Genomic DNA, 22750 nt, shown 5'->3' on the forward strand with positions numbered 1-22750 from the left:
TCATGTGGATTCAAATGATGGCTTTTGTTATAATGCTGGGTAGTAATTATGGTTAATTCTTTTTGTTTATACTATACTGTAAATTCTTCAGTGTATTTATGTAATGGTATGTGTTCTTCATGAACTATATGTATTGTGAAAAAATCAAATATTTAGAGGGGAATTAACAGCATGAATTACTAAGAAGAAACAAATCTCTACCTGAAGATTGTATGTGGGTTGGTTTAATCACCAGTATAAAAAAAGGAGATACGAGAAGGATCTATAGATTGGAGAGCTCTCACTGGAACCCAGAAAACAGAAGGCTTTGAACTAGTGGAGAGGAATGGAGACCTTTTTCTTGTCCTTTAGAGATCTGCCTGGTGCCCTGTAGGCAGTGTGTTGGGCAACGTGAATGTGATATGGCTACTGTTTTGCTGTTTTGTTACATCTACATATGGTATATTAGGGTGTATGCAAGGCTGAACTGGCATTCAACTAGAGAAGGCACTAAATTTGCAGTAAACAAGGAGAAATGGATTTGCCAGCTTACAGGGGAATTTAGGAAAGGAGGAGTCAAAACTCCAAAGAGTTTAAGTAACAGCGAGACGTTTCAGAAGCGGGGAGAAAATGGTGGGGGAAGAGTGCTCAGGACTGTGTACATGGATCAGATTAGTGGTTTTGCAGTATCTTCTATGGTTGTTTATGGTACTAATGGGACTGTTGGTGTCTTAGTGTGAGAAGGGTTTTTCTCTTAATACCTAAAAATAACTGGATTAAGTTAGTGTTTTCTATATGGAACCTTTTGGTTTTGTAAAGCATACATGCTCCACTATACTTAAACTTGAATAACTTTGTTTAGATGTGTAAACCATGTTGAAATTCAAACCAGCAACTTAAAGCATATAAATTGATCATGGAAATAAAGGTATCCAAGGGCCATGTTGTTTCTTGTACTTAGTGCTCTAGGAAGAATGATAGAAAGGCTAATCTTGACAGCATTTGAAGTTGCTGAGGTGTGCTTTCTGCAAAAGCATTATTATCTTGCCGCACGATTCTGTGCTAGTGCTTTAGGTGTTTTGATTTTGCTTTGTTTTAATGTGAGGCTAGTGCTGTAGTAGTAAAATAAAACTACAATGACTTTACAGAAGCAATAATTCAAATGTGAAATGTGTGGTGGTTCCAGGTTATGTGAACTCATAACTCAAGTACACAGCAAATTGATGAGCTATTTAAGAGATGCCCCAGAAGGAAACCTGGAATTAGGTTAAGCCTACCACAGGAACAGGACATTAGCATTTGCAAGTTCAGAAAACTCCTGTGCTTGTTATACATGTTTGTTGTACTTATTTGAATGCTTATTTCATATCGTGTTCAATATTAGCAAAATATTGTTTAACTAGGCTTGTCACATACTAGATGGCTTTTTTTTTTCCCTGGCCTTGTTTTTTTCTGAATGAGCCAATAGTGTGTGGGCTACATTACTTCTAACCTTAGTTTGCCATACTTGACAGCCTTCATGCTACTTGCAAATAAAATTCTTTTTCACAAATAACAAAACAAACTAAAAATGTTTCAAATTTCACATATGTGAGTACTCATTTTCTAAAAGAACAGGGTTTTAAACAGTGTATTCTTCCGAGTGCTAAAGGTATCAAATGTTTCATAAAAAGAACTTAAAACTGGTAGGCGTTATACATGTCAAACTGTCAGTATAAACAAGTCTTACTGACACATAGCTAGTATAATCTTGCACAGTTTAAGCAATGGGATAGTTTCTTAAATATGTACTGAAAGAGAGCTTAGAAGAGGAGAACAGCATGAGGAAAACTGATTGTTCTGTTTCTTTGGTCTGTGTGTGTATTACCTTAAAAAGGAAAAGTAATTCTGAACTCTGAAAACATGTTGACAAAACTCCTGTAACTTTTCCTTCAAAGTAAGTGTTCATATGAGTTGCAAATAGACTTCTAACTTCAAACTTAGCAGCTTTATTATTCCTGGTAAAATGTTGGAAACATTTGCCCGTTTTGTATAATTCAGATTTGACTAAAAGTGTTTGGCAAATGCATATAAATGAGGATACAATGGATTAAGAATCAAACATGAGCCTGCTTAAATAATTCTCAAGATTTTCTGGTTCACGTGTAGTGATATTGAACTCTTTAGTCATAGGCTTTAATTTGTGCATGGTGCTGACCTGATGCTGTGCAGGGACACTCACTGCATCCCTTCATTCAATTCACTCTAATTATCCCCAACTTCCTGGGGAGCCTGCTTAGAACTGGTCATGAATGTTTGTTATTAAGTATTAGGATATTAGACTACCCTGGTTACATGTAACAAAGTACTTTTTAGACTGAATTTACATATAGATGATCAGTATAGGAAGCTGAAATTATATTTGTCATGATTTTATTTAATCAAATTCAAAATAATATATTGGAATAATAAAACGTTTTGACAGTGACTTAAGCTTGGAGTTATATGAAATTAGGTTTATTGTGCGAGTTCTTGTATGCCAATGTTGGTAATTTCAGTGTGTATTTTAGAGTGGTTGGGATATGTAAATTATCTTTGAAACAATCAGATTTGTGTGCATACTTCAGGGTGATGGTAATTATTTTTGCTGGGAGCATCTGTTAATGCAGAATATTGCCTCTTCAGGTTCATGTGAAAATGGCGGACGAAGCTGTCTGTGTTGGCCCAGCTCCCACCAGCAAAAGCTACCTCAACATGGATGCCATCATGGAAGTCATTAAGAAAACCAGGGCCCAAGCTGTGAGTCTGAATGAGTCTATCTGCTGCAGCTGTTTCATATATAGAAAGCAGAAAAGCCAGAGTTTGTATTTTTTTTAAAGGTGTGGGGGGGGAAGTGATTGAATATGCTATTCCAGTTAGTTCATGTCACATGAGTTAAATGTGTCTGAAATCGCTACTGGAAATCAAAGGCTTTGTAGCATCTGGCAGCACTGGTCGCTGATCCTGCAGGTGGCTGCTGGATTCAGCTTTCACACCAGGGAGCAGCTTCAGTTCATTTCCAAATTTGCTGGGGGAAAAAAAAATCCCAATTAGTTTTGAGCACTAACCCTTTATATGCCATAATGGCTTTTTTTTTTCATGTTTTACAAAGTGTATCCAAAAAGGCTTTTGCTTAAACTTGGTGTGAATCACTTTCTAAATTGTATAAATGTTGTTTACAGGAAGATAAGGTAAATGGTGCTTCCCATAATTTTTTTTTCAGAATGTTTACAAAATGCATGTTAGTTTATGTGTGTAAATGTGGGCAATTCTGCCTTTCTCCCTCCAAATTGGCCAGACATTCAAAGCTTAGCAGGAATCAGTTGGAAAAACTAATGTGTAGTCATGTTGACATGCCTAATGTTCTTTGTTCTGTCAGTGAAGCAAATGTATTATTCAGAGCAACTGTACACAGGGCATTTATTAAAATAAAATTTGATGAGTATATGTGAGCAACACTAATTACCCTGGAACAGTTTGGATCAGCATTGTGATTTCTTTCAAAGAGAATGTTTTGGTATAGTGGTTTCAGGGATCAAAAACCTGCCTGTAAGGAAAACCGTTTCCTTCCCCCAAGTTTCTGAATATGGAGCCCAGTTGTTTAGGCTCTTTAAAAGAGGGGAATAAAATTGCTTATACTTTGTCAGAGTATATTGGGATCAAGAATCTTATGTGAATTGTGAAAAGTAAAACTTTCTTATACTCCTCTTAAGTAATTATAATGTACAAATTTAAGTGTGAATAGCAAACCAGACACATAAGGATGCATGACTTAAACTAATGAGTCACTAAAGTGTGTTCTCCAGCAAGGGTTGCTAGAAGCAGGAGGCTAATGACTGAGGACCTGAAGACCACTGTTCTGATCACTGCTAGAAATATTTTGGGATAGAAGAATTTTAGTGGTTACTGACAACAATGTGGATGAGCATACATTTGAAAGTCTGGCATGGGATAAATGTGGCAAAATGGAGTTAAAAGGAATAGAAGGCAAAATGCCAAAGGGAGTGGGTGCCCATTAGTCTTCAAACAACACCTTTCTCCCTAGTTGAGTATGGAATATTTGTTTCAGAAATAGCAGTTTAACTAGTGAGTCTTCACAGCTTGACTTACATAGATCAGTGTGTTAAGACACAGTTTCTTAAAATACCTAACTAATTTAAATGCTTAATGGTCTACTTCACCTTCTCTATTATCTGAAAAGGTGCTAGTAAATTTGGTGTCTGGCTTCAGAATTCAACCAATGTGATTCCTTTTTTATTTCTTTTCCAAGGTACACCCAGGATATGGGTTTCTTTCAGAAAATAGAGAATTTGCTAGACGTTTGGTAAGTTACTTCTGTTTGTTTGGCTGTGAATGATGCACGAGGTGGCATGTATTTATTCCAAGGTGTATCAATTAAGATACCAATTCAAGGCAGATCTAAAAATATCAAAAAAGTCTCCTTAATATGGGAGACTTTAGTGTGCTTTCTGTGCACATGGATTTCTTGTATTTTGAGGGTGTAATTGCAGCCAGTGTTTTCTTTTGGGAAAAGGGGAGGTGCCTTATTGTAAGAACTTTACCAAGGATATAAGGAACGTTTTTGGCATTTTCACTTGTGCCTGTACTGTTTATGAGGCTGCTCTGTAAAACTGGGTCACTGAAATGATCTAGGTTAAAAGTATCTGTTTTTAAGCGATCATTTTGGTGATTCATAGCACAGCTGGTGAACAGCTGTATCAGCAGTCCTGAGAAGGTGCTGAACTGCACTTTCAGGATGGGAATAGAAAGCTGTTTGAAAACTGGCTTCTCTGCTGGTGGTCATGTATTGTGGAGCTGCATTCTCTGAAAGGACCAAAAAGAGAGTCAAGAGGGTGCTGTTTTCACTTCATGTGAACGATAATTTTTATAAATTTAGACAACTTCATTACTTCAGTGGGATTTTTGTACATCACAGAAACTGGTATTTCTTTTTCACTAATTCTGTGGTTTTTTGGTTGTTTTTTTTTTTTCCCAAAAATTTTCATGCAGCTGCTTAAAAATTTGAGCAGTGCTAGGAGCAAGATACATGCACAGTGTCTGAGCAAAGACCTGAGTGGATGCTGTATGTATAGTCGCTGCAGGTCATGTGTTTTTGTCTATTGGTTTCACTGAGAACAAGGTCAAGCACATATTACTTGCAATTTCGAGTGAAAAGGTGTTGTAGCTTCCAACTTTATGGAGTAAATGAACCATATAGCTGAGAAAGCATCTTGTTTTACAGGCAGTAAGATAAATTTATTGTTGGTTTTGAGAGTAATTTGTACCTTTTTGGTTCAGAGTAAAAAACACAGATGAGGAATGTGATTCTTCCCAATGATAGCTCTTTCATTCCTAGCATTTGTGGAATAGCTCTTGTTTTCATCTTTTCCTTGACTATGTCCCTTTTAGCCTGTAGTGCAGACCCTTTCTATTTAGTTGGTTATTTGGTGTTAGAGAATACCACCTGCTCATTAAAGAGATTATTTGGGAATGAAATCTCAAATTTTTTATACTTGGGAGCTCATCTGATTTTCTTTTTATCTGGGGTGCTTTAAAAAAAAAAAAGTGCAGGTCGTGTGTGACGCTGAATGCATCCTGCTGGGTGCTGGTGGTGTTGAAGTTGAAAGGAATTCTAAACCCTTAGCGTTTGCCAGGATTTACCAAATCTGAGGTAATCTCTTACACGTTACTTTCATGCAGTTTAGCAGCTTCCTTTTATTGCTGTTCTGCTTCATGTACTAGAACCTCTTTTTAGAGGGAAGATTCCTGGCTTAATTTACAACAACCTGTACTCCCACTGGGTTAGACCAGCAGGATAACAGGCTTTAGTTGACAACTCTTGTTTTTTTTTTTTTAATAAACAAACAAAAGTGCTTGCTCATGCTTTTTGCTCTGTATTTTGCTGCCAAACTGTGAAATTTGGTAGTTACTACTCCTACACTGGCCACATTTCCTAGTTATTTGGTGATTGTTTGATGTAAGTTACAGTCTTGGTGACATGACAATCCGGAAGACTTTTTGTCAGTATTAAGCAGAAATGGAGCAAGTACAAAGCTTCCTGTATATCCTTCCCCTTTCCTGTTTCTTACCTTTTCGCTTGAATCCTTGGAACAGTGAATTACTGAAATAGTGACAAGAATAGAAAAGTATTCAAGTTTAGGTTGGTGCTACAGTCTCAAAATAGTTTTTAATTATGTTTCAGAAAGCCAGTATGTGTTGTTCTCTAAAAATGTAATAAACCAAGGTAGTTCTACTTTGCTTTCTGAAACGCACTATTTAAAGTCTCAATTAAGACATAATCATGCTTCCCTTTGTCAGTGGCTCTAGAATATCAAACCCCTAGTGAGAACTGGTGAAACGATGTGTCTTTTTATCACTAGGGCTGCTTATATTTTTTTAAGACACTCTGATTAATATATTTAGAGGAAAACTTGCCTGCTGTTTCTTTTCTTTGCTAAAGCTTGTAAATAATGTTGCCAAAGATGTATGTGTGTTCTGTTTTCTTTCCCCCTATCTGTCTCTCTGCACATACACTGTTTTGTTCTTTTGTGCTGAAAGTAGTGATGAAACTTGGGTTTATTTCCTGGTTTGCATTTGTACTTTTAAAACAAGCAACCTAGATTTGGAAACTGATAAATACACTAAACTTTCTAAATTTGCCAGTCTAAGAGCAGGAATGAGCTCAAAGCAAAGCTTTGTCTTCACTTAATACATGGAGGGTCAGTTCACATGTAATCCCACTGTGTGTGATTTGAACAAAAGCATGGCTTTATGTTTGTTATTGCCTAAATGATTCGTGGAATAGCACACAGCTACAGACAGTCCGTGTGAAGAATCTGATGGATGCTTTTAGAATATTGAAAATTACTAGTTGTTTTTAGGTTTTTTTTTCTTTTTTTTAGAAGCTTAATTTTGTTCTCTTTGAATGGGGGAGAGCACAAGTAAATGATCTATTGTTTCCAAAACAGAATTTTCAAAAAGCAGCTAGTGAATGAATATCTGGCATGTTGTTCATTGTGATCCAAATAGAAAAGTTAGTGCATTCAGTCCTCTCTTCATGTGTATCTATTCTGGTTGCTGTTGATGGCTGACAGAAAAGGGATCCATGGCATTTATATCAGGCAAGTCATTCAAAGGTTTCCTAAACCTTAAGGACTATTTATCAAAAATCGGTATTTTAATATGAAATATTTCTAAAAACTTCTAAGGCAATGTTGATAACATTAGTTATGCAGAATAACAAAACGTGGGTTTGTGTAAGTGAGTGTAGTTCCTTAGAATCTTACTTTGTATTTTAATTTTAATTTTGAAATTTGAGTTCTCCAACTTGGAACTCTTGCACTGCTGATAACCTGTACATTAAGGTTGGAAAATTCAGTGCATAAGTTGTTACTTGTAGTTTATGCATGCAGATATATTTGCATGGAAGCAGTTTGCTTCCTTTAAGGAATAATTACATAATATTCAGTATTGGCATAAATCCAGAGGCGCAGTTAAAATATACTGGTGCATTGAAAGAAAAAAAAAACCAATTAAAATTGCTAATACATTTTGCCAGGTGCTGTGCAGAGCCACAAGAGCATTTGTTACTTCATGTTTTAGAAGAATTTTTTAGTGCCCTCTGTATTTAGGTTAGGTTGCTTATTGTTTCCCATTATACAAAGTTAATGCAGACCCTTTCTGAGAAGGTCTGTCACCTCTATTAGCTGCAGCAGGCCTTTGAAGGAGAAGTGCTTGGGACTAAGATAAGCTGTTTGGCCTGTTGAAATATATACTTTTCTGAAATTGCCATTTTCCTTTCCTCACTTTTAAATATCCAGGGTAACTGCTGTGGTGAGGGTGGGAGTGCTCAGTCAAGTCTCTTCATCTGCCAAATACTTTGGGATTGGCCCATGGTCCCAGTGACTTTTTATTTTCCTCCTTGTCTTACCTGCATGAAGAAGGAAATGGGGAGAGAAAACGCAAGTGTGTGACTGAGTTGCACATTCATTATCCCAGAGTCAGTGCTCCTTCTTGTACCTGGCTGATGGTAACAGCAAGTAGGAATCATAATCCTGTGTAGCTAATGTTATGTACATTCTTATTTTCTTTTAATGGTTAGAAGCTTAAATCTTGATTCATCATGATTTAGTGTTGCAGTTGCTCATAATGGGGTCAGTTTCCTCTTTTAATTGAAAGAAAAACAGAAATGAGCTTCCCCTTCCCCCTTTGCCACAAAAGTCCTTTGGGAAGCTAATGTATTAAACAGGGGGGAAAAAAATCAGCTAAGTGAACACTATTTCTTTGCAAAGTGTAGTATGAAAAACACCAGCTTGCAGGATTTATATCTTCAGTGTATTTTAGTCTCCTGTACATGAATATATATGATAAAGTTCCTACTTTCATAGATGGTGCATTGTGATGTATTTTCCCCAAGAAACCTATGGAATTTGTGCATAAAATCTCAAAGTGATGAGTTAAATGCTAATTTTATTTGGCATATTCATTCTTTTGACTGGAGCCTTGACAATACTATCCTGATACTGTATCTGACACAAAAAAAAAGCTAGCCACAATCCTCTGCTAAAATCCCCTCCTTGCAATAGAAGCCACAAACATGGCAGGACAAAAGGATTTGATTTTTGGAATAAGATACGGATATGAAGCTTTTTGGAGTTCCTAGTGGAACCTGATTTTACACATCTTTTGTGCTCTTTTAGCAACTACTGTTCAGCATATCTAAGGGGAGAACAAAGCACCCAGCATTATTTCTCTTCACCTTTGAAGCTAGATTAACATTCTTGGAGGAATTAAAAAACCAACCATGTATTGTCTGAAATAAATGAGCAAACAATGTATATGGAAGTGGTTGACCACGTTTGTAAATGGCTGTTGAATTTGAGATGGAAAAGGTGAAACAAAGAACAACATATGTCGTCATCTTCTGTAAGGGAACACATGTCTGACCTGTGAAGAACTTTGTGCAGGTGGATCCATAGGCCTATGCACAGCTAATTATGGGATTGTCACCTTTTAAAATGTAAACTCTTAATGGCAGCCGTGTTTCCTTACAATTGTTGTGCATAGCTTTGTTATTTGTAAGCAAATTGTAAAGTTCCTTTATCATGACTTCAATGGATGCTGTATTTTTGAGAAGCATTTGGTATGCTTCTTGCTCCATTCCCACATGCCAAGGCCAGGTGTGATGGGGCTTTGAGCAACCTGGTCTAGTGGAAGGTGTCCCTCCCTGCGGCGGCATTGTTGGAACTAGGTGATCTTTAAGGTCCCTTCCAACCCAAGCCATTCTATGATTCTGTGCATTGGCTTTCTACCTGGCAGTTCATGTAACTGGTTAGAATTTGCATTTTATGAAGTGTGAAGTGCTGGTTGAAAAAAGGCAGCTTTGGAAACTTGGTGTCAAGGAACTGCTTAGGGTAGAGATTGTGTCCTTCAAGGAGTGGGGCAGGCAGAGAGGTTAATGTGGGTTTCTTACTTTGTCCTGCAATGTCATAGCCTACCAAAGCAGCAAAGTGGTGGTGGTTTTACATGCTTTGTCTGATGGAGACTGGATACTATGCCTCTACTTGTACATTGCTCAACCTTTATTACCTTGCCTAGATGAACAGGTCACCAGTTTGTTCCACAAAAAAGCCCTGCCTGTGGGCTTGTGATATTAATGGATGACTACTTACTGTTCTGAGGCAGAAGACTTCTTAATGTTACTTGCATTTATGTATTTAATCCCAAGTTTGAAATCTGGGACAAATAGTGCACCTGTTAAATCATGGGCAGTATTTGTCAGACATTACTAGTTCTCTGCTAGTACATGTGAGCTAGAAAAGCTAGAAAAATGAACTTGAGTTATCTGAACTTTATAGTAAGATACTTTCTAATGTAAAAGTAGAAAGGCTGTACATGACTACTTTACTGAAAAAAAAAATTCATAGACCTTTGCTAAAAGTATGTAATGGCTTATGTTGTGTCATTGGTGTCCTGTTTAAGATTGCCCGTGCTACAGAACAAACTGATGCTGGTTCTACACTATTGCAACTTCCAAAACTTGAGTATTTTTTTTATAATTGTGCCCTTATAGAATCATAGAATAGTTAGGGCTGGAAAGGACCTTAAGATCATCTGGTTTCAACCCCCCTGCCATGGGCAGGGACACCTCACACTAAACCATGTCACCCAAGGCTCTGTCCAACCTGGCCTTGAACACCACCAGGAATGGAGCAAACTGTCTAAACTTGAAAAGTCTCAGGGTTCATATCCACAGGTCTCATGGATATCTTGTGGATATACGTGTATTTAATCTATGTGAATGTATATAAAGACGTAGTGTTGTGTTTTGCCAAAGATCTGTGTGATTCTGTGACAAAAATGCTCTTGTTCCTTTTGAGTCTTTTGCCTAAACTCTGTAATCTTAGTGTGGTTTTTTTTTCTTGATCTCCTGATTAGGCAACTTCCTCTGACATGGCAGTCTTGGCTTATCTGTATTTGTGTTTCACTTAGAGTAAGCCTTTATTTTTAACTTGTTTTTTTTAAAGCTATGTATTTTCTTAAAGTGGCTTAGGTGAAAAGCTTTAACATGTGCAACCGTTCTTAGACAAAAACACAAACACAAACCTATTTAAATAGTAGCAACTTGAGATTCTCAGTGTATGAACTGAGGCCTTGCATGACTGCTGGAATGATTTAATGCTGTGCATGTGATTTAAAGAATATTTTAGTGTTTTTCGCTTATCTGGACTATAAGTCATTTAATATGTTCCATGAGATGCCTTTTAACAGCAGCACTTTGGCATGCTTAATAGGGTATGTGGTTCTGCAGATGAATGGATTTATGAAATCCTGATTTGTAAAAATCATTATTTCTTGACATGCAGTGTCACTGCAACAGCATTTATTTCCAGGCCTGCAGGAATTCTTCACATAGCTTCTGAAATGCTTTGTTCTGCCCTCTTTCTTCCACTACTACCATATCTGGTTGTGAGAGTAAAAACTTCTTGCTCTGTTTCCCCAGAGTTGTATATACACAGTATATACCTGTGTTTCCTCATTACAGTAACAGAAGGATTGCAAGCATAATGCTATGTAATTATATTTTGACATGGGTAATATAGTTCCTGCCTTTTTAATCTACTATTGGTTTGCAACACTGCAGATAAACTTGCCTGGTTACAGTGAGCTCTGTGAATTCTGAGCTAAGGTGATTTGTTAATTTGTCCCATTTCAGTATAACAGATGTAAGCTAGTGTGGTAAGCTTTAAAATGTGATGTCCTTCTCTGTTTTCAAATCAGTTTTATATGCCCCATTAATACTAATAGAGTTGGACTAGACCTGAGCAGTTAAGAGATGATGTCTTATAGTGATGGGTAATCTGAGTTCAGTAATTTTACATTGCGGATTTAATACTTAAGGGTTTATATGCATTCTTCCTAAAATATGCATATCCAGGATAATTAATTCTGACTTTAAAGATGAATGTAACTTAATAGTGGGCTGGATTTGGTTTTTGTGTACCATTCCAAAGTTTAATGGAGTGAAGCAATGAGTGCATGATAAATGAGTAAAGTGTATGTAATAAAACTATTTTTGCTCTCCCAATTCTGACTATTTTATCCTCTGTTCTCTTCTGTAGTTGAAAACTAGCTGCAGCAAATTATGAACCAAAATCTAAGTTAGTTTTTACTAGCTAAGAAGTATGTAGTCTTACAGCCTATTTTGTGTGTTTTCATACACAAGGGCTTCTGTTACTGGTAGTGGTGTGTTGCATGAATAGCGATATGAATATACTGAATGTCTTTCATTCTAAGGCTAGGAGGTAATTTTGAGGGAAGGGAAAAGCTTCCCTATTTACTTGAAGTGTATTTAGCTTGAAGACACATGTTGCAGTAAATGATACTATGTGTTTATGTCTTCCTCTAAGAATTAAGATGCTCTGCTGAGACTTCTTAATTCAAACCCCTTTTTAGTTCACTTCTCTGGTTTCAGTTTTAGAGGAGTAACGTTTCCTACTTTCTGACCCTTTTACATCAGATTCTGATACTTGACTCGTGGATCTGTTGAGACCAGGAATGAGCTTAATTAAGGGAGGATCATGTCTGGCAATTCTTTCAAAAGCATTTGAATTATTTCTATGTTAGCTGTGGGAAAAAGTTGGTAGCTGAAAGGTTTTTGATTAACTGACTTGTAAAGATGACCTATTATCCTGGAATGAGCAGACTTTTTTCTAGGAAGGTTTTGTTTTTCATGGTGTGTATTTTAACTGTAAGCTTGCTTCAGGAAATACTTGCTTGGAGTTAGTGCTTAGGATCATGTCGAATTATTAGAATTTGATTTTTAAAGTTCTGTGAACTTGAGGTTTGCATTATGCTGCTGCTTGGTTCTTTTATGTTGTTGTATCTGTCTTGATTAAAACTTTCCTATAGGTATTTAATACCTGTGAAGTGTTGCTGCTATAATGAAAGGTGCTCAAATATTCAGAATAGTTTCTACAGCAATGAGATTTAACCTACTTGTTTCTTCAGTATACCACAGGATTCACTTCAAAATTGCTTCCTGGGCAGGATGTCATTATTTAGTCTCCCTGGGGCATTGTTTTCTGTATTTCTGAGAACTGTTCCAGTCATCTCTGCATGTTGAGGGGATAACTATTAATATGCCAGATATGGTTGGATACCAGATGTGCATTGAAATATGGGAAAAGTTCAGTTTTATTTTTTACTGTTATAGCTACAGGAGAACATACCAGTTATAGCAACAGGAGAAGTTGTAAAGGATAAGGGCAAGCTATATTCAGTTATGTCAGAGATAAAGTTTTACAGTATTTAAACTGCTTAATATCACTTAACTTATTAGGCATTCAGTATCTTTTGCTTTGTTACAATATTTTTAGGATGGTTGTGTATTTTTACTGCATGGTTGTAGAGTGCATAATTCAGTTGGACCTGGTATCTGCTTTAGATATCAAATACAGTCTTTATTTCACAGAATGTCTGAGGTTAGAAGAGACCTCTGGAGGTAATCAGGTCCAAGCAGGGCCGCTCAGAGCTGGTTACCAGGACTGCATCTGATTGTCTTTTAATGGAGTTGTGGAGTCCAAGGATGGAGACTCCACAACCTCCCTGGGCAACCGGTGTCAATGCTTGGTCACACTCCTGGTGAAAGCATTTCCTGATGTTCAGAGGGACCTCCTGTGACTCGGTTTGTGCGCATTGCCTCTCATCCTGTTGCTCAGTACCACTAAGCAAACCCTGGCTGTGTCCTCTCTGCACGCTCCCTTCAGGCATTTATATACATAGGTGAGATCCCCCTGAGACTTCCCTTGTTCAGACTGAACAGTACCAGGTCTCTCAGCCTTTCTTTGTAGGAGACATGCTAAAGAAACAAAAAATCTATGAATACATACAGACATAAGCACTATTTGTTAGTAACCTACCTGGTTTGTCAATTTTTTGTTAATGAAGCCTTTAACCAGTGCCACAGGAATGATGACCCTGAGGTAAGAGTAAGAATTTAATAGACTAATTGCAGCTGCCTAATTGTGTTTACTGGTTTATTTTGCAAGTCTTTTAAAGAATCACCTGGAACTCTGAAAGACTTCCTACTTACTACTGTGAATGCATTTGCCTTTTCATTTTATCTTTAATTCTATTTGAAGGTTGGGTTACAAATAAGCTTTTTCTGTTTGCACGATGTGTTTCATTCACTTCTATTTTGGAGTGAATGATAGTAATCAATAACACTGACTTAGGGTATTGGGTTGACTGAACAATTCCTGCTGGAGTTGTGCAGGTGTGTTTTGTGAAAACAGTGCTCAGCAGTTGGATTGTCTTCTATGAAGTTTGATTTAACACAAATATTAGCATTCATTTCCTGAAGTTAGGTGATGTGTTTTATTTAGAACTTAGCATCTGCTTCTCACTTGGTTCTTGAAAGCCAACTGATACGTTCAGCTCCTGAAGGTCAGGTTAACTAACCTGTGCTGACTGTGACCAAGCTGCCTGAAGAGATTACTGCTCCCAGTGGCTTGGTGTCTGTTCCTATGAGGGGTTGTTGCCCTTCTTGGGTGTGGTGGAGTGACTGTATGTGTAGTCACTCTGTAGCTCTGCTCGGTTAAAATTACTGTGGTTTAAATGTGTTTACATCCCCCCTGCTTTCAACTGTCCTATTAAAGTCTTAAGCTAGTACAAATTATTCTGGCAGGAACAACTTAGAGTTTCTGCCTGATTCGAAATGAAGGCAAACTCAAAGGGATGGTAGCTTGGAAGCAGGGTATAAGAGGTATGAGAAAAAAGTAATCAACCTTTTAGCCTATTTATAGCTTAGTATTAGAATCAGTATTTGACAGAAACCTTATAGTGAGGGATTTAGGTGCCTAATTTAGGTTTTGAAAATCAGTGCTGTGTGCTGATACATACATATCAAAGATGTTGTGTTATTAAGAATTTAACCAAATAATCTTTAAAATATTTTCTTCATCCTGCAAAATACAGAAGGGGTAAGGGAAATGGTTTTAACCAAACATTGTCTCTCTGACTTCTCAAGCATATAGCTTTTCAGTTGCTTCTTGCAGCATTGCTGGTATGAATTATTAAGAACTTGGAGTGACTGTATCTGGGGCTTCTGTTGAGGAAAAGCTGGTGTTTCCCTGACTCTGCAGGCCACTACTATTTGGAGATTTTTCTGAGTCTGCACCTCCCTGTAAGCATAACAGGGGAAAGTTGCTACAAGTTGACTTCCTAACCTTGGGGCTTGTTGATAGCACATTATGTTTTATTTGATCACCTAAGATTTGACACCATTAACTTTGTAAGTTTAGCAATATATGTATGTCAGATTAAAAATAGATTAAAAATAAGACTGCTATCAGTGTGCACACATTCCTGATTGAGCACTTCACACATTTGTCCATCTTCATAATTTTGACATCAGAACTGTGTAGGAAGCATGCACCTGCTGAACAGTGTCTCACTGTTTGGAATTGTGTTCTTTAATTGATATGAAATTATGGATTTCAGTACACACAGGGTTAAGTGGAAAGGTTGCAGTAAATATCTAGTGAGCTTTTTTCCTTTAATGTGCTCATTAGCAGTGGCAAGTTGAGGTTTTAGCACATGTCAGTAATTTACATTTCATTGCTGAGTGGCTGCCCTTGTTCAAGAGTTGTTTCTAAGCCTGATGAATATACTTGTGTTGGGAATAAACTGAGTAGAAGAATTGAAAGCCAAATACCCTGCCAGGCTTTTCAATGGGTGCTGAAGTTTCTAGGGGGTCACTTATTAGTAATGCATGGAGCAGCAGGAAAATGCAAAGATGATGTCTAGAAAAGTTACTTCAGGTAGGTTTTACTGTCAAACCCCTCTTTCCTTGTAAATAGCTTTACAGTCATTCTCCTGAAAATTCCTGTCTTGGCAGGCCTCAATATGAGAATGTGGTACATTAGATAGACATCCCAACCAGATTGGTTACTCATTCAGTGGTGGCACAGAATAATACTTGTGCAGTGAGTCCTAGAAACAAGTGCTTTCATGGGCTCTACAGTTTCCTGCTGTCAGATTATGATAGGAATCTCTGTGAATATTTACTCTTGCCCTTTTTTTCTTTCCTCTGCCTCATCTGATACTGACTTGTCTTTAGCTTGATGATGTGTGTGGCTCGCTGGTGTAATGGCAAATACGTGTACTGGGATGCATTGTGGTTGGAAGTATAGATGCAAGACAACTGTTGTTTGCTTTTGGGGGAAAAATTGGTGCTTTCATGTGGCAACAGCTTAGTTTGGTAATAAAACCATATGATTAACTAAATGTATGCTTGATGGAGTGATATTATTGCTATTTTCCAAGCTGCTCTGACTGTTTTCAGAGCACTATGTGGAAACTTATACTGTGAAATTACACTTTCCTTTGTAGAGAGTCCTGCATACATTTTCTGTCTGAAAGGATAGGTATTGCTGAATTTACATATGTACACGGACAGCTAAGCATGTTTATTCCAGATGGCTGTTAGGATCATACTGACATGTTCTTCAGAACTCTAGCAAAAGAGTGCTGGTGCTTACTCTTTCTCACTCTCTCTCTAAGGTATTGTGAACACTGTTTATACTCAAGCTACTTATTATACAGTTTGGGGATGAGGAATGCATTAAACATTTAGAATGGGGGAGAAACAGCAAAAGATATTCCAGAACATTCTTGTGAATAAAATCTGCCAGTTCATTGTGTAAGAACTTGTGAACCCTTTTATTAGCCTATCTGAACATTTAGGTGCATATATTTAACTGAGAATGTTTGCAGAAAGTAGAGTAGTTTGAATATTTTTCACACGCTGGAGATATTTTCATAGCTGCCTTGGTCAAATTTGGAATCCCTATTGTTAATTTGCAAAATAGCGGCTACTTGGGTTGCCTGGGAAGAGCGATGCCTTTAGTGCTCTGCTCATATGTAGAAGGAATCTGAAGTAGTAACTAAGAACCTCAGTCAACTGAGACTGTGACTAGACAACAACTTGTGAACTAACAGGTAGTGACATATGTATAGATATTGTAGGAAAGACACTTTTTTGATTATGAGCCAAGATATTTTTCATGGATCATGATAAAAATGTGTGGAAAATGTGTGCTTTTTTCCTGAGTAAACTTGTGTCAGATACTTTGCCTTGGGGTTATGGCACTTGCATATTCTTTACGTTCTGAAAAAGGTGGAGATACTTGCAGCTAAGCATGGGGAAAAAAAGACAGTGTGATCAGCTAAAAACCAGTCAAGAGGATGCATGAGTGGAGTTTGCAGAAGAGTGGAGAGAAAGTTACACTTAGAATGGTTTTGATTTCTTTTTGGTGGCAACAGTCATAAAATATTCGTAGCTTGATGTCTTAGTGTTGGGCTATGTTTCTGAATGGATCAAATAGGGAAGGGGTGAAGAGTGTTTTCAGTTAAGAAGATTCTCTCTTGTGGATTTATGGAGCAGCAGGCTTCTGGGATGGGGGCTTAGTCTCTACTTCATAGGTCCTGTGGCTCTGACCTCTTGCCGCCTGGCTGAATGTGCTTCCTGATGGCTAACTAAACAAATGGTAGCTACTGTGTGTGTGCTGCCCTTGTCATTTAAGTAAGATTAAGTTGTACTCTAAGCACTGTTTGCTGTATGTAGTTGTGTGCAGGGTTGTGCAGTTATTAAGGCAGGTGAACTGTTTGCTTTCTGGATCTTGTGACATTTTGGTGTTTTGACCCTTTTCTTGATTGACCAAGAGTTGTACTTTGTAGCTACCTGTGTGTGATCTGGTAGGAATGGCTTATAATATGAATGCTAGGTCAAAGCTGTTACTGCACCAAAGGTAGCTCTAAGTAGATTAATGATTCTTTGATCTTTGGAACAGGATCTGACCTCAAAATGTATAAGAAGTTCCTGCAGGTTGATTGGTTTGGGATTTTTTGGAGAGGCTGATGTTAATTCTTAGTCTATATTTTGAATTGGTTTTTTTATGGAGAGGCAGACTTTTGTCAGCCAAATTTGTGTAGTCTGTAACCGTATCTGTCTTCAAGGAGATTTTTTTGATAACAAGCATATAGTGAATTCAGCACTCATGTAGCCCATACTGTGATGTTTAAAGGATACTTTTCAAGTTGCTCAATTTAAGTAATAGGTATTATAACATATGTGGTACTTCAGATGTTAATTTTTGTGTCCCAAAACTTGATTAAAAATTTTTAGTCTTTGGGAGGCTTTAAATCTCCCTAGATGAGTTTCTGCATCTTTTAGGTAGCCAAGTAATAACATCTGTAAGGGATACTGTAGTCGCTTATTTTCAGTGCATGTTTTTGTTCTACTTGCAGGAAGAATATGATACTTTAAGGTGGTACTTGATGGAAACTCTTGAATTTCATAAGAATGTTAGTTTATTCATGGATCCTGTTTTAATAATCTAGATAAATAATTTCTGTTGCAGCCGTATTATGCAACTATGACCCCTTTTGTAAATGACTGTCTTTGGAGTGTGCTATTCAGTTACAGGGTGAGCTTTTGCATGTACGAAAGCTGAAAGTGCATGTGTGTGTATATGTAGAGCATGCTTCTTAGCACAAAGGCAGGCAGCAGGTGTGCTGCAGAGTGCTACTTCCACCTATCCCACCCAGAGTAGTTCAGCTTAATTTGCTCTGGCTGGAATTTAGAAAGAATAAGTTCCTTGCCCAGATTTTTGGGCAAGGGATCTTGCTGGCAAGCTGTGTTTAATCTTACGGTATTAAATTCAAAGCCATCATGCTAACATAACATCAGGCTTTTTAGAAGTAGGTTATCCAAAAGATAAAAATGCCCAAATGTAGACTGCTTTCCATTGAGTCTTGTGTGTGTGTATAAGCATTGACACAGTTTTGCATTACGTAGTTGCTTGGTTGTTTCCATGGGACTCTTGCCATACTCAGAGGTTCAGTATTTCTTTGTGTTCACTCTTCAGTGTTTGGCTTCAGGCAGTATTCAGACCTTCCACTGGGCACATGTATATTTAATTTAGCTGGAAAACTTTCTTAATTTCTTGTATATTTGTAACATCAGTAAGTGTTAAAGCATTTCTTCTCAAAATGTCTTACTGCTCCTGGTCCTTTCCTGCTCACCTCATGTCCTACTACTTTCTTGCATATTTCTCATCCTTTCTTTTCCTTATGTTCAAGAATGTCTTGGTTTTTTCATCTAGAAAGCATAGGGAGCTCAGGAGGCAAGTGACCTTATTTCCAGTTATTTCCAACTGTAAGGAGCAATTTCAGATCAGTCCTGTTTAGATCCTGTGTCCAGTGGATGGAGCATGCGCTGGTTGTAATGAGTTTTCTCAGTACCTGACAGCTAGACTCCAAAATTCCCTAGAAGATTATGCAAATTGAAGTATGGATAAAATTTTGCATGAGAATAGTAAAGGCATTGTGTATGATATATCATACATAGCATGATACAGCATGGCTTGTGCTGTGATTTCAGAGTTGTTGATTCAAGTCTTCCAGCTTCTGTATGAAACTCCTTTTCACCTCACTTTTAAATAATTTAAACAGTATTACAGCTGTTCTTTCTCCGTTTTTTTTTCAGTGGAATTTGAAGCCTTTTGCAGATGTATGAGAAATTATTCTGCAGGAAGTGCTTGGGGTGGAAGACTTGAGTCCAGTAATGTTTAGAACTTGACAAAAGTATATTCCAGTAAGAGTGTTTATGAAAAGTGAATAAATGGGACTCTTATACGGGCTAACTCTGCCTCTTTGCTATACCTATACCAAAAAGTGCGTATGATAAGATACTCTTTTATCTACAAGATTTTGTTATACTTAATTAGGATGTTAGTATTACTAGTTTGTGAAGTAGATTATTACTTTTTTTTTTTTTACTTTTTATAACGGCTTTTTTGTGTTTGGTTACTTCCAACTACACAAAACACTTTTCTAGTCATTTCAGTGCTTGATAACTTTAGGGTTCATTGCCCCTGTACATTTTTCAAATTATTAGCTTCCTAATGCATACAGCTTTAATTTACCCCCTACCGATATCTTTAAATGGGTTTTCAAGAATTTTGAAAGTGGACTACTATAGTTGCATTTCAGTGTTGGTCCTGACTGACATAGAATTTCTTAAGTAGCCTCCACAATTAAAAGGATGGGAGGTTCAAACAGCTCCTACGGCGAGAAGCTAAAGATTTTCTTGAAAATAAATTTGTGTGTTGTTTCCTAGAGTGTTTTTGCTTTGCTTATTTCTGGTGATTTGCCTGTTGCTTTAAGTGCTTTTCTTCTTGAACATAAATGTGTTAAGTTGCAGTATATGTTCTTCTAATGTAAGATACTTCATGCTAAAACATTTCCCTTTTTTAAAAGAGAAAAGATAAAAATAAGGCACACTGCATGCACGTGGTATCTGTAAGGGACAGATTAAAGAGTTGAGTACAGATAGTGTATCCATGGACATGGTGTTAAAACATAATTGCTTCTTATGGTTTGAATATAACTCAGGCTATTTTTTTTTTTTAGCTCCAAGTGCCAGAAAACTACAGAGCTATTTTTCTTTCACCTTACAATTTGAATTTTCCATTACACTCTAAAATTGCCAGTGGTAAGAATGAAGTATCTGCAGTATGTTCATGCGTGAATGAAAGTCTATACCACTTTGAATTGCTTATGTCATATTTCTGTGGAAAAACTATTGTTCATGAGGACTTCAAGACCATGCATTCTTCTTGAAGCTAAACCCAAATGTTAGTTTTTCCTCTCCACTTTGAGACTTTTTGGTTTTGTGTGGGTTTCCTTTTTTGTTTTGTGGAGTTTTTTCCTTCTTTTCTTTCCCCAGTTTGAGTGCTGTATGATTTAGGAGAAATATACAAACTCATTTTCATAGCTGATGTTCCACAGAACTGGAGACTAAGAAATTCGTGGCCAGAATTTAAAACCAGGAAAACAGCAGCAGAAGAATAGGGGAAAAAACTGAACCAAACTCAACCCTCCCAAAAGTTCTTGTATGTATATTAAGATTACAATGCAGTTAATTTATATAAAGTCTGCATTATCGTTTGGTGCAGGAATGGTTTCTTACTGAATGTGTAACTCTGTGAATGAAATATTTGTAGTGCTAGGTATTCTCAATGTCATTTAATGGCACATCAGTCTTTATACACAATATTACAAAAAATGCAGTCTACAGGTAGTTACAACTACCTCTAAAAAACTAGTGGAAAAAAAACCCAGAGCCTTTTTGAATGATAAAATACTATCCTCTTTTATGGAGTTTCTAGTGTGACATGTTCAGGTGTAACATTTTATCATGGTCTGTTAGAGTACAGTAAAATCTGATGATTGGATTCCAGTCTAGGAATGGCAAACCTTCCTGAAGTATTTGGACAGGAAAGCTACCATAAGGATAAATTAGTTGAGTTGAAATGGAGATGGAAGTTGGCAAAAGAAGCAGCTAGGTAATGATTAGGTTTCAGCACAGATAAATAAAACTTTGTAGTTGAATACCATTGTTAAAATCAGTGAAAAAAAATAATGTTTCTTTTTGATTGTTTACTCTCCTGTTGTGTTTCTATAATTGAGAAGACAGCTGGTGTTTGGCCTTTGTTACTGTCTCAAAGTCTAAAGTTTCATATGCACGTTGGACTGTTTTCTGAAGATTATAGCCAAAACTGTAGGCTTTATTTTAATGTAGTAACTTTGTTAATTATGCCAAAACTGAGACTGATCAGGCATGCTATACAACTGCAGCCTGCAAAAACCTGAACTTGACTCTTAAAATTGTCACAAAGTTCTGGGATGATGACTTTTTTTTTTTTGCTTTTGTTTTTTTTTTGTTTCCTTTTTTGCAAAAGGAAAGAAGTCTGATTGTCTGACTATGGTGTGGCTTCTGTACAGGTCTTAATTTTCTATTTTAAAAACTACATTGATTATTAGCAAGTATGTGAGGAGATATGTATACTCCTTTATGGATTGCAAAAGCACATTGTGTTATGTACAAATGGTGTATGCATTCAGAACAAGAGAAGAATGTTTAATATATTAAGCATTGTCAAATTAATTTTCTTTGGAGATTAAAATCCTGGGTTCCAGGTTTGTTGTGGTATTGGAGCTCATTATAAGTAAAACAGGCTGTCCTTTCAACAGTGTACTCAGTCTGTTAATAAAAAAATGTTACAAATGGACCAATGAGAAAATCATCATAAGACAGCACAAGTGTAAAGTGCCTTTAAAAATACACATACATACATTAAGTGGTTGAAATGTAATACATTGGAAGAAGAGCTGTACAGTGAATGTAGTTCTGATTTTGTGAACAGCAAGACCTCTAGCATGAACCATTCAGACATCTGCAATGAAAAGATAGCTTTTGGCACAAAGATTGCTATATGTCTCTTCTGATGTAATGCTGAAGAATAAACAGTAGTGAAAACATAGTCTTGGAGCTGAAACAAAATTTGCTTGAAAGACCAAAGATACAAGGCAACTAGATTTGTAGCATCAATCACTTTTTTTGACTGGGTAACACTTAAATGACACTTCATTTTTAAAGTGTTTGATGGTGTATATTGCAAAGTATAGTAAATGTAATTATGTTACAGTATCACTAATGTCTGACTTTATCTGTATTAAAGCAGAATCCAAAGAACCTAATTACGTTCACCAAATCCCCATTGTGCTAGATGTCATATTCACATATGTAGTGAAAAGATGGCTTATGCATTTTTTCCCCTTCCTCCAATTCTGTTAGCATCTGAAGGAAAACAAAGAGTAAGCTAAAATAAATGGGGGAAAAAAACCTGGAAACCTGAGACCCTAAATGGGGAAGCCTCAGTCCCTGCACTCACAAAAAAATGGCAACCCCCACTATGCTTTTGAAAATGGAGAAATACAAGCAGTCCTTCTGGTCAGGCAAAGCAGTATTCAAAGGTATGAGCATTTGTGTTTCCTCTTTTTTCTGTATCAGGCTTCTTCTATGGGAAGAGTCTTGTGCGCTCCATTTATAGTAATTTTTTAACAGAAACCTTGTTAAAAATATGAGCAACAAAGGACAAGAATTTTCTAACTTTATGTAAATATTTATAGTACAGTATAAGCTTAAGAGAATAGTTAATGTAGCTTTTGTTTTGTTTTCTTAAAGGATAAGCACTTGATATTCATAAAAACCTACAGGATTAGGGACGGGGTATCCCGACTATAGTCCTTAAAATTGGAGGGTATAGTTGCATGGGTAAGAGTGACAGTATTGGTCTTGGTTTCTGTATTTTTTGGAACTTCCCTTTCCTATACATAATATTTT

General features: G+C 36.9%; 1 protein-coding gene across 1 annotated transcript in view; it reads left to right on the top strand.

The window, feature by feature from the left end:
• PCCA (propionyl-CoA carboxylase subunit alpha) overlaps positions 1–22750 on the top strand; it is a 274818-nt gene that overhangs the window by 32979 nt on the left and 219089 nt on the right. The window contains exons 5-6 of the mRNA XM_031045567.2: positions 2644–2757; positions 4268–4321. Of these exons, the coding sequence (XP_030901427.2) occupies positions 2644–2757; positions 4268–4321 (168 nt within the window). The remainder of the gene's footprint in view (positions 1–2643; positions 2758–4267; positions 4322–22750) is intronic.

The sequence above is a fragment of the Melopsittacus undulatus genome, chromosome 2, assembly GCF_012275295.1.
Source record: "Melopsittacus undulatus isolate bMelUnd1 chromosome 2, bMelUnd1.mat.Z, whole genome shotgun sequence".
In the NCBI taxonomy this organism is placed as follows: Eukaryota; Metazoa; Chordata; class Aves; order Psittaciformes; family Psittaculidae; genus Melopsittacus; species Melopsittacus undulatus.